Genomic DNA, 12,351 nt, shown 5'->3' on the forward strand with positions numbered 1-12,351 from the left:
AATAGCTACGTACTAAAGGTTGGAAAGGTTCTGTATCAATTTGATACCACTTCATAATTGCCTTGTATTCCTACAATTTTACTCCGCTTACATCTACAGTTCTTTACAACCTTAACATAAAATAAATAGTTTAGATGTACCCTGCTTCAATAACTACTGAGGAGATGAAAAACACGCAACAAGAATGGTTAAATTATTTGGTTGGTATTTATTATCAGCTTGCTAACTCCTTAAACATGGTTCTAGCAAAACTGATTACTTGTTTAGCCTTAAAAAAAACCCAACATTTTTGTGCAAAAATGTATCTTAATATCCGTATAAGGATTTAGCTCATTCAAATACAACTAAGCAAAAGCAGCAATAGATGCAAGGTCTCAACATGGTTCCTTACTGAGGGACAGAAGTGGTGAGAGTGAAATTTATTAGGTGTAATAACAGTACATGTAACTAAATTCCACAAGGGTAAGGTGATAAATTTGTATATGCAAAGAAACTCCCCCAGACAAACAGATGAACTGCAAATTGTTTTATTCAGTGATACAGTGTACTTTGAGAATATAGAGTACTTTGCATACATTTCCATTTTCCTTTGCAGGCAGCGCTTAAAGATTCCTTCCATTTTACAAACCACCACCGAACTGAAATGAAAGCATAAACATGTCTGTGAAAAAGTATTGTACAAATCAGTACAGTAACACCTTGGCCATTTTTCTCTTTTACTGGAACTGACAAAACAAATCTTGGCAGTATCCCAACACAGAAAGACGACTTATTAGGATTATTGTATTGAAATGCTGCTTTCTACACAGAGAAAGACTATTCTGCAAGTGGGATGAAGTTCGGAGGCTGTGAATTGATCCATGCAGATTATCTTCTTCCTTTGTTGCTAAAAGGACAACAGATTAGATTTTGAAAGGTTTTCACAACAACAGAGGTTCAAAATACCCTTTACTGAATCTGAATCATGATTTAAAATAAGAATATAGTGGTAAAACTGGAAACAGAAATTCAGGTTAAATTATTGCACTCAGAGTAGTTTTACTTTTACCCGTGTCCAAGTAAATCTGTCACACTAAGTAAAATAAAAATACACTGAACCCCTCCAGCCAAAACCTAGATCAGTGATTTTTAGCCTCAGCTAAATGCTTTCTTGTACTGATGACTCCTTGGAAAAGAGGCATTCATCAGGTCCTGGACTGCAGAGGAAGCCGAATGGCCAAGTCTGTGAAGTGACTCATTTCAGGTTGTTTGCTTCGCCTCTTGATGTATTCTAGCGTTTTCACCTGGGTATGAAAAGAAAGATATTGTGAGATTTTCAGTGTCTTGTCTTTTCTCATTTCACAGGCCATCATTTAATCTATGTGAAGGTGTTTTAATAGACACTCATGATTTTCCCTAAATTTCACTGGCTACACGAGCGCTTGCACTTCTTACTCCAGAGCTCGTTATCATGTAAGTCTGTCTTAAAGGCTCTAGAATGCCCACTTTCTGAACTCACACATTGCAGATCCTCCACTAAATAAACATGCTGTATTTCTCTTAAAGATAGTTTTCTGTATTGGAAAAAAGTTACAGCACCCAGCATTTCCAGGTTCCGTAATGTGTAATATACATTTAAAACCGCTAGAAAGATACAGACCACTTGAAATAAGAGAAGCTGCTTATTCATTAAGAAGCATTTAAAAAAGAAGGTGGTTTTTTTAAGCTTATTTAATCTTTAAGAAAGCAACTTGTAAAGATTAGGTATATTCAGATCAAGAAAATGTTACTTTTTCCCCAAATAAGGAGTTGAAAAAGATCTTAAGAAATAAAATTTCTCTGCATTATCTGTTTTCCTTACCATAGTCTTGGTATCAGCAAAGCCATGTTTCTGAGCAAGATTCCAGAGACTGACTGAAAGCTGGTTTAGTTTGTTGTTTCGTAGATCCCCATGAGCTAGAATAGTGTTAAAGAAATAGAATGCCAACTGACTCTGTCGCTTTAGGGTCTACAATGAAAAAAAAATAAATTTCTATTTTACCATATAGTCATCCCAAAATATTCAGCATAACCTCACCAGGTTCTCTGAACTCTCAGAAGTGCAAGGGGCAGATACTCGTTCTGTAATACACAGCAATAATTACAGACCCAAGAATACAGGCACGGTTTCCACGTTCCATTCAAAATGCAACAATAGTGATAGTCATGGATCAGCCTGAGTTGCTGTAAATAATGACACAAGACTCCTACATCTCATACCTCTTTCGCGCAGCACATAGTGTAGCTCTGACACATTTTTAACACAAGATTCCCTACAACTGCATATACATCGCCCTTCCACCATCCAACCTTGCACTTATATCACCATGGCTATATATTTTTTTAGAGACCACTGTCATAAATCTATATTAATGCAACTTCAGGATTTTCCAGCTGTCTGTTCTACTTCTATTTGTTTAACCAAGGATGTTTTTTCCCTGCTATATTCTTTCGCTGAAACTTTGGTGACACCAACATATTTGCACCATATTTACAGCCACTTTCCCTATAACTGCTGAGAGGGGACCTTTGAGGAGGACCCCTGCCTCATGGTAATCCACCATGGAGGAGCACCACACCCTTCAGCCTCTATGGAAGAGTTCTGGGGCACAGACAATCCTGCACTAAACTTACAGGGTACCACCACCCTGGTTTGGGATGAGTGGAAAACAGGAGTAATTAAAATGCTATTGTAGATTCTGCCTATTCCTACAGAATAAGTTTTGAAAGGCTAAAAGGACAAATTATTATTGGATGCATCTCAGACGTAGTATTTGTTTATACTGCTTTGCTGCACATGTTCTTTGTTTTTCGCTCAAGTAAGACCACTGATAAAAGGATAGCTCCATCTTACACAGAAACCACAGCAGCAGAGTAGTATTAAAACAAAACTGTCAGCTGAGCACCTCGACTAATGAACTTAATATTTCACTTCAGCCCTCTCAGTTCAACACGTTAGGGTAGCTAATATACAGCGTTCAGATTTGAAGTTACAGGAAGAATGAGGCAGAGATTGGGATAAGAGGAGTGCAGTGATCTCTGTGACTTGTGTGCTCCTGACATGATACCAGTGCAGCCATACAGCCTCTGCCCTTTCCCTAAGAGACTGAAAGCAAATTAATTTCCCTTCTCACTGCCAGCAAAAGAGAGAGGTCAGATGCTATTAATCAAAGAAATGGCACACACTGAGCTATCAGTCCTCCAGATAAATATGGGAAAGTAGAAAGCCATGCCATTAAAGAACTGTCTGACTAGAAAAAGAGAACACAGCATGCCCCAAACACACATGCTACTGCAGGTATTTGTGTGACCCACACAGTAGATATGCACACGCAGAACAAATCTGACACATCAGAAACTGTGCGCAGGCACACACACAGACGCATGCATACGCAGTGCCCAGAGCTGCTCAAGGACCCACAAGAAGTTCCCTAAGCTCTAAATTAATTACATGAAACTACCAAGAAGACAGTTCCTCTTATAACAGTTATCAACATTATCAATTTCCATCCCAATAGTCAAAAACTTGTTTATAGGCTAAAACTACAACTGTCATTTGGGAGTGTTGAACTGTACTCCCTACCAGATAGAGAAATACAGTTAATACTACTGGACTAGACTGATCAACACAAACAGCAGAAATACAACTCAAAAAGACAATAAAAGGGAAAGTAGTTATGCTTATATATTACTGTAGTATTTCTCCTGTAGAACTAACATTGTTCAGGGAAAAACAGATCTAGGGTACAGACAGGTAGGCCATGTTTTGCCACATTATTCACAAGGCATCCTCCCACATCACCATGTATCCTGCATTAACTAAATAACCTATACTACCTATAATTTTTTCTCATTGATGGTCTAAAGCCTGTGCGTCTTCTACTGAATACCAACTTCAAAGAGATTCCTGGGAATTGCTTGGAGCTTTACTCACAAGTGGGACAGTTAAATTATTGGGCAGAATGCAAAAGCAGCAGTACTCCAGTCTGAATATCAACTAGGGAGGTATTTCAGGCAGTATCAATGCAAGTACGAAATCCATTCTTTAAAATAAGGACGATATTTTGACTAATTTGAAACATATGTACTTCAAAAAGGATCTGGAAACATATTAAAAAGAAAAAGAGAATGAGATGCACACTTTCATTGTATTGGGGTAGGTATAACAGGACCAGATTTTGGCATCATCAGTTACACAAAGTAAAGTGAAGAGAGAGGCAGGCTCAGGCATGCAGTAAATCCCACCACGTCTGAAAACGAACAAGAGTCAGACAGGGCTTCACATGATGATGAACAGGAATGTTTGTGTACCATGGCACCGACCTCCCACCTGAGAGACACATCTATGCCAGCATGCTGCCAAGCCTGCTGACATAACTGAGATTGAATTGTGGGTGGCATTCCAACTCACAGGATGTATTCACAGGCAGCAAGGAGAAAGCAACAGCTCAGCTATTTGGCAACCACATATATCATGGGACTAGCAATTCCCACACCAAAAAGAATTGCCAGCCTTCTAGGCAGCACGTTTTCTATAATCTTTGGAATAATGCTGACGACAATGAAACAAAGGACAAACTACATCAGAACGTGACCCCCTTGTGTCCTAGCCCCTCAATAAAAGTGCAGAGCAACGTCCAAATTTCGTATAGCATAACAGAAAAAAAATTGGATCTTTCATATAATGGCCGATGTAACTTTATATTTCACAAAATTCTGGCTAGCAATTTAAATATTCATTCCTGTCTTTTGGTCACTTTTGCTAGACATCTATGTCATAAGGATACCTTGAGCCTTCTGTTAGAAAAGCATTTGTGCATTTAGATACCTCGCTCCTCTGAAGGTGCATCTGGCTTGCTGCCGTCCCCATGTGCAGCTTTAAAATAACTGGCTCAGATGCTTGTTAACAGCCCATCTGTGGCAGCACAGAGCTCAGTGTGGGCTGTAAGGCTCCTCCAAGGTACTAACTATACCAGTCTAGGCTGAGTCTGCATGCTGATATAGCATCCGTTTGCTAGTATTACCTGAACAATCCAGCCCAAAATTAATTCCAGCACTACTGTGATGCTGGCTGTCCAAATCTAGATATTGCTAAAGAAAGCCATGACAGGCAGCCTTGCCTTTACTTAAAAGCTCTCACATGAAGCCCTTTGGGAACCTTTCAACATCTGTTACAGGAATAGCATATTCAAATATATATATAAGAAAAATACAGGAATAGCAAACTATTTCTAGTCTTTAAACTCCACCAACATGCCAGAGACAATGGTGTAATAAAAGGATTAATCTGGGAGTTAGGACTCTCCCACTCTGAGACAAAGAAGTGGAGTTAATATGCACTCACCAGCCACAGTTCCTTATTGCAATGCACCCATCCTCTTGCTGAGTCATCAGCAGGCAAGCTGCAAGCATGCCAAAACAGGCACCTTCACCACCTGTAATGTTTTCCGGAGACTGCAGCAGGTAAATTCCCTTGCCTCCCTCCTCCCCAAGAGGAACGAAATGCTTAACCACCTTTAGAAAATCTTAGCCAGTGACACAAAATCCTTCAGGCTGCACAACCTCTTCTCAATTTAAAACATACCCACACAGAAACACAGAGCTATGTCCCACTCTGCGTGTAGTTCAGCATTCAAACACATGTGAAATCAACTGAAGTTTTTGTAAGTTTGTATAAATTAAAAATCAGATGTATTGAAAGGAGAAGCCTCAAGAGCATACCCAGGAATTGGTTTGTACTGCTCCATTTTTGATACTTGCCATAAAAAGCCCAGTATCTATCATATGGTACATGGGAAGACTGACATCCTGACATGGCACTGCCAAGGACACAACAATGTGCTCTTAAAGTTTTGCGTCAAAAGTCATGTTTGACTAAAACATACTCCATCTGGACATCTATCACTGAGTAGCAAGAGGAAAGATATTTACATTTCTGAGAAACCTGGAGCATAAGATTAGTCTTCCAACCACACAAAGGCAGAGGGGATTCACTGATACATGCTCTCATGACCAGAAACAGCTTGAACTTTACAGAACTGTCCAGCATTGAAAATTTTTTTTCAAACACTGTAACATAAATGAAGCATTCTCTAATATTGCAAAAAGACCATGCTGTGTTAACATAAGACACATTGTTCCCTTCGAAATTGCCATTTTGGTGAAAGCATTTTATTGTGAGAAAAATTTATTTTCCTTTATAGCTTTTAAAGGAAATGAACCAATAAAAACCTGGTATCATCACAGGCTTGTTCATTTAAATGAGCATCCAAGCAGATGAAGAATAAAAGGTCACCAACACTAAAGCAATCCAAAATACCACAGTGATTTTATGATTGGTTCTACTTTAGCACAAATGGTGGTCTCTGACAATATTCTCATTGCCTTTTTCCTCAGTAACAACAGCTTCCATAAAAAACTATTCATTCTTACGAAACAATTTTTACGTAAATCTCTGAAGGACTTTTACTCAAACCAAAATAAATGCTCCTCCCCCTTTTTAATAAGGATGGACAGAGGAGTAAATCCAAGGCCACAGAGGCAAAGGCAGGGCAAGGACCTATATCTATGCTGCTTAGCTTTAAATCCAGTTTTCTATGCAACAACTGCTTCAGTGAAGTAACACAGTATCTCATTACTCAAAGTATTAAGCTTGAAAGCAGGTAAGAAAAAAAAAAAGCAGCCTTTTTTTTCAGATTTCACGCCCTACAAACATTCCCAGCCACATACTCCATACAAGAGTCACATGCAAAGAATCCTCAGTATATAACCCACAGTCCTGAAAACTGTTAAACACCTCCTTCCAATACCTGCTTGGACATTCTTAGCTGTGCAAGAATGGTTGTTTTCTGCTATTATTGTTCTGAAAAAAGAACTGCTATTCACTGTGGTGATGTGTACAATGATGTAGAGGCATTTGAGCATAGGATTTATTCATCTTACATATCTACCATTGCTCAAGGAAGGACAAAGAGGATAGCAAAGGCAGAGAAAAGGCTGGACCTGGCATAGTATCCTCCAAATATGTGTCACCTAACACATTCTGTATTGTCAAACACTACAGGCTACTGTGCAAACAAGCTGTCTAAAAAAAATTCCATCAAATTCATCAACCCCTGCCCTCCCATTTTAGTCTACAAGACACAAGATTTTTATCATTATACAGCGGTTTAGTAAGGGGCGATTAGGAAGTTGTGGAGGGCTTTAGTCTCAGAAACAGGTACATTAGCAGAACAGTAAGTTCTCATTATCCCAGTAATACTGAAAACATTAGTCACCTGCCTTTCACATACAAACCATTAAGCTATATTTGATCTCTCAGAGCCTGTGAACTCTTGTCAAGAAATCCAATAAGCTGCCTAGAGTTTTCTTTATTTAATATTGAACAAATATACCCCTGTACTAAAAACAAGGTAAAGCCAAAACACCGCTTCCCTCCCTCTGCACCCCTCTTCTGACTTCATCCTAGTGTCTGGGACACAAAACTCTTAAAAATTAAAGGTGGTTTCCACTGTATTTTACCCAGTAACAGACTACTTGTGAATTCTCACTTTGCCCATTACAGAACTGGACATTTCAGGCTACTGTTAACTTCGCTGGCAAGAAAATACAGTTCATTTAGAGAGAGAGAAAGGTGACAGCCAGGAGGAAACAACAGGAAGGATGGACATGGAGTAGATTTTAGGCATAACTATACTGCAGTCAAAGGAGTGATTGTGGCACTGTCTCCAACTTTCCAGCTCCGGCCAATAATTGCAATACCAGCATCGTGGAGCTCATTATAGGCAGAAAGTCTCTTAAGAAAAAAAGAAGTTATCCCACACTGAGCATCATATTTCCGTAACCAGACTACACCAGGAGTCAAGCTGGTTAATTTAAAGCTAACTCTAACCTCACTGTGCTGCTCTGCAATCATCATTCTGTACTGCAGCAAAATCATATCCTTTGGTGCACTGCCACAATTTGTACGACAGAGTATACACCCCAGTACCTTCTACTGCTTCTTGGTTCCATCAGACTATCCACGTACAGTACACAGCTAAGCAGGTAACTTTAGCCTGCATCTTAAAAATTTATTATAATTGCTACACGTTCTCTTTCACATCATTCGGTCTTTTGACCACAAGCCTGCCTACATGGTCAACTCACTTTTTAGACAAGTAAAATTGCCTAATTTCTTTTCATTGTAAGGTTCCTGGAGCTTTCTAAAAGACCAATGCCTGGGCAGGACGGTGGTCTGTTTATTCAACTCCAAAGTAATTCTGGTTTTGTACTGAATCAAGCCAAGAACATACCTCATCTTTTCCAAGGGTTTTCAGATGATCCAGGATCTGTGCTATCACTGTTTCACACAGTTTATTAATTTCAGCCAGGAACTTGGAGTCTCCACCATACAGGGTATCATTGGAATCAACTGCAGAGATGAATTCAGGCTTAGGTCTGGCTAAAGAGCTATGCATTTGTTTGTTACTGAAACACCAGCTATTTCTAGAAAACCAGATTTGGAAGTAATAAAATGACCCTCCCACCATGAAACACAAACAGAACAATCTTATTTAAGTGCCTACCACTTGGTTGCCTACTATGTCCTGGGCATTTTAAAACAAAACACTGAAAAGAGTCTTCTAGCTTAAAGCCAGTCCTGTATTCCTGGATACAGCCAGGTTCAAAAGTATCTGCTAGACTTAAGTGCAAAGTAACTTCCAGAGTCAATTTTCACTTTTTCCACAGAAACAGACTCCCTGCCCCCATCAGTTTAGAAGAGTATGACCATCACCTTCAGTGGCAGCAGGACTGGGCTAAACAGCTTGTATTTTCTTAGTGAAAACAACAAGATTTTAAAAGAAAACTGCACTTTTAATTTGGGTTGGTTTTTTTTCCTAAAATAAAACCTTGATTACCTCAAAGTCACACAGTTAAATTCAGAAAGTGTATTTTCAATTTCAAAGCCCTTAAAGGATATTTTGGAGGGAGAGAGCTCTTGAAGTTTTTAGAGCTTATATAATTGTGATTTCAAACATGTGTTTGGGCCTCATTTATTTATAATATTTTACTAAGGAGTAAGTTAAAAGAAATTTGTAAGTTTAAGTGTATACAATATTTAACCATATAAATATAAGTTAGGTACATTAAGACCATATAAGATAAAAGGTGATTCCCTGTTCCCAAGTAAACTTCACTTTAAGAAGCTAAGGTACATGGTCCACCTAGAAAAAAAAAAAATATCATCCAACTACAGGGAAAAAATGACTAATTCATATTTCCATACTTCTCTCCACCGAAATCTAATTAATATAAATTACTCATCTTGGGATTATGCAGCTATTTTGGTAATATAAAAAATGGAATGAAAGAAAAAGCAGCTAAACCATATTTCCTTACAGAATTCGAACAGTGGATTTACTATAGAGTAGTTGTCCAACTGACAATTATCTTCTGTGCTGATAACTGCAAGAGATATTCTTGTCATGGTTGGTAACTCTGACAGGCTATTCACCAGAACAGCAGATTTTGTTCCAGCCTTCCTCTTCGTGAAAACAGTGTTTTCACACAGGGTTCTTCAAAAATCTGAAGATTTTTGTAAGTAACCACCACAATTTCCAAAACTGAAAGCCTACCTTCAAAGCAGCAATTACATCGTTTAAATAATGAAGACTAGGCTTTACATTCTGCAAACTGGAGTTGTTAATAAACGTGAATGAAACACCAATGATAAGTATAAATCAAGTTGATATGTTAGACTAAAAGAAAACCCTCCATACATACAAAGTTCTAATATTTACTTGAAAAGTTCACAGTTCTAAGTGTTTGCATCAACATCACCAAGAACAAAGTAAGTAAACCACTCTGCACAGATTCACTTTAAAGAACAGCCGCTGTTTGGCAGCCAATTCCCATGATTATTTTGTTACAGTATCTGGACCTGCATAGGAAAAGAATCCATTCTGTAAGACTGACTACCACTGATCTTCATTAACTAGGTACTGTGGTAATACAATAGTACAAATTGCACAGTGGAATGCAAGGATCCAGAGCCACCGTTATGTATTACCTTTATCTACATGGTAGATATATGCTTCTTGATTCATTGCAGACAGCAGATGCAAAACATTAGTATAAATCCTGACTTTGTCATCGCTGTTATCCTCCCAAGTATAATCCTGGATCACATTTAGTAATCCTCGCACAAGAAACAACACTCCTTGTTCTGGATGGTCCTACAGAAAAGGAGAGAGATAAGTCAAAAACAACACCACAACCAGTCCAAAACAAAAAGGGGGTTTAGAGTCACAATATTAGCTCTATAAAAGCAAAAACTACAATATAATTAAAGCTGACAACTACTTTTCTGAAATGTGCTTCCTGCAAATCTTTTTAAAAATCTGTTCCAGTTTCCTCCTAAATGCCATTTGACCCATAAATAATCATAAACTTGATCTTGGCAGTCTCCACAAACTCTGAAATGTTTTGTTTTCTAGACACGGCAGGTTAGTACAAAATTAATTGTCAGCTTCCTAACAGCTAAGCCTCTAAAATTAAACACACTGGGTAGGACTTTTTTTTAATTAAAATAATGTCAGTAAGCTATAGAAACAAGTATATTACTCATATAATTATGGGTTTCAGAACACCTACACTGGGAAGTCAAAGTTACAGACAATCAACAATCCCTTAATATGAAAAATATAATTATAAAGACATCTGCTTTACATAAGCGACGAGTTTTTGCAAGCAGTTTTAATACTGCATCCAGCTTATTTCAAGCTGGCAGTTGGTGCAATGATACCAACATACGTAGGACAAATCACAGTCCACTGGGGACATTTCCTTCTGATCATGTATCCTGTAAAGTAAATAGGAGAAAAAATTATGGAAGCTAATTTCTGAATCCTGGTTATTTCATTGCAAGTTCTTCTTCATTACTGAATCTGAGAGTTTGGATCTCCCTCCTTTAATCATCTGTTAATGATACAAGTAATTTCTCTGACAGAGCCTTCCTTCAAAGTCTCACTTTTGTAGTCAGTGGACAGCAACAACACGTCACAGTTGCAACTAGCCTTTCCCTTCTGACAACACAGCACCTCCACATTGCTGAACATGCATGGCTTGGGAGACCCCTTCCATTGGAAAAATGAGAATACAGTGCTCTGATTATGAGGATTTGGACAGCACTCTACTGTGTGCTGTTCACCAAATAAGTAGTCAAAGAAAAAAAAGGTAGGAGGAAACTGCAAGGAACAACCTACTTTCTCCAAGAACAAATGAATGACCTTCAAAATTTTTCTTCTTTTTTTCTTTTTTTTTTTAAAAAACCATGCCATGATACTAAGCCAACCCTTGCTGGGAAAGATGAATCTTCTCAGAGAGGGCCAGAGCTGTTAACAGAGGGAGGTAAAAATCTTCAAGAATTAGGTTTCCACTGCAGTGAAATCTTGCGAGTCAGAGGCCTGCCTTTCTTCTCTAAGGTCAACAAATACCTTGGTTATATAAGTTTTATCTCAGGTGTTCCAAATTAGTTTACAATTTTTCCTCATCTTTTAGCCACAACTGAAAATATAGGAAGGAAAATTACATATATATCTCTCTTCATACTTGACAATTGGTTAAAAATTGGAAGGGTGTAGAATGGTAGTATTCTGTGAAATATTCATCAGAAGAGGAAGGTTATGCCAGAACACATCATCTAATAATTGTTTTCACTTAAAAAATTAGGCAACCTATAACAAAGAAACTAACTAGTAGAAACTAGAGCTTTGTCCCCTCCTCAGGTATTATATTTTGAGTGCTCAGCTAAAGCACCACTTTTCTGCAAGGATCTATTAAAACAGTAAATGATGTTTACACAGTTAAATGATGGCAAGATTTCACTCTACTCCAAATTCAGTGAAGTGCAAGGTGCTATTGAAAGAGGCAATGCTGTACCTCCACCTCCAACCAACTGTTCTGCCTCCCCATTTTGCACTGGGGTGAGGGATTTTGCAGCCAACAAGCAAATCATTTCAGCTTGCTCATGGAAAACCAACCACTGCATCTCCCACTCCTAAAAGCCCAGTCTACTCTAAATTTTTTAAACAGGAAAGTCAAAACAGTCTATTAGCATATGTGCTATTCATATGCACACAACTTACCGGAACAACTAATAATGTGGAAAAAAAATTACAAAGGAATTCCAGGAGGAAGGCATCAGAAGGTCGCATCTTTCCATCTACACTGATCATTTTTGGCACTTCAGGAACAAGGCTCACTGCAGCTTTGAAAAAAGCATCAGCTACAAAATAAAAATATAGTTGCTGTATTATCACTCCAACTGCGATGGCAGTCATGCCTATGATC

At 38.3% G+C, this 12,351-nt stretch overlaps 1 protein-coding gene across 1 annotated transcript in view; it reads right to left on the minus strand.

Annotated features, from left to right (window-relative positions):
- Positions 1–867: 867 nt before the first annotated feature.
- Positions 868–12,351, minus strand: part of VPS35L (VPS35 endosomal protein sorting factor like) — a 57,298-nt gene continuing 45,814 nt past the window's right edge. The window contains exons 27-31 of the mRNA XM_075105126.1: positions 12,147–12,286; positions 10,070–10,235; positions 8,313–8,431; positions 1,841–1,987; positions 868–1,283 (exon numbers count right to left, since the gene is read on the minus strand). Of these exons, the coding sequence (XP_074961227.1) occupies positions 1,185–1,283; positions 1,841–1,987; positions 8,313–8,431; positions 10,070–10,235; positions 12,147–12,286 (671 nt within the window). The 3' untranslated portion in view covers positions 868–1,184. The remainder of the gene's footprint in view (positions 1,284–1,840; positions 1,988–8,312; positions 8,432–10,069; positions 10,236–12,146; positions 12,287–12,351) is intronic.

Source organism: Phalacrocorax aristotelis, chromosome 10 (genome assembly GCF_949628215.1).
Source record: "Phalacrocorax aristotelis chromosome 10, bGulAri2.1, whole genome shotgun sequence".
NCBI classification, from domain to species: Eukaryota; Metazoa; Chordata; class Aves; order Suliformes; family Phalacrocoracidae; genus Phalacrocorax; species Phalacrocorax aristotelis.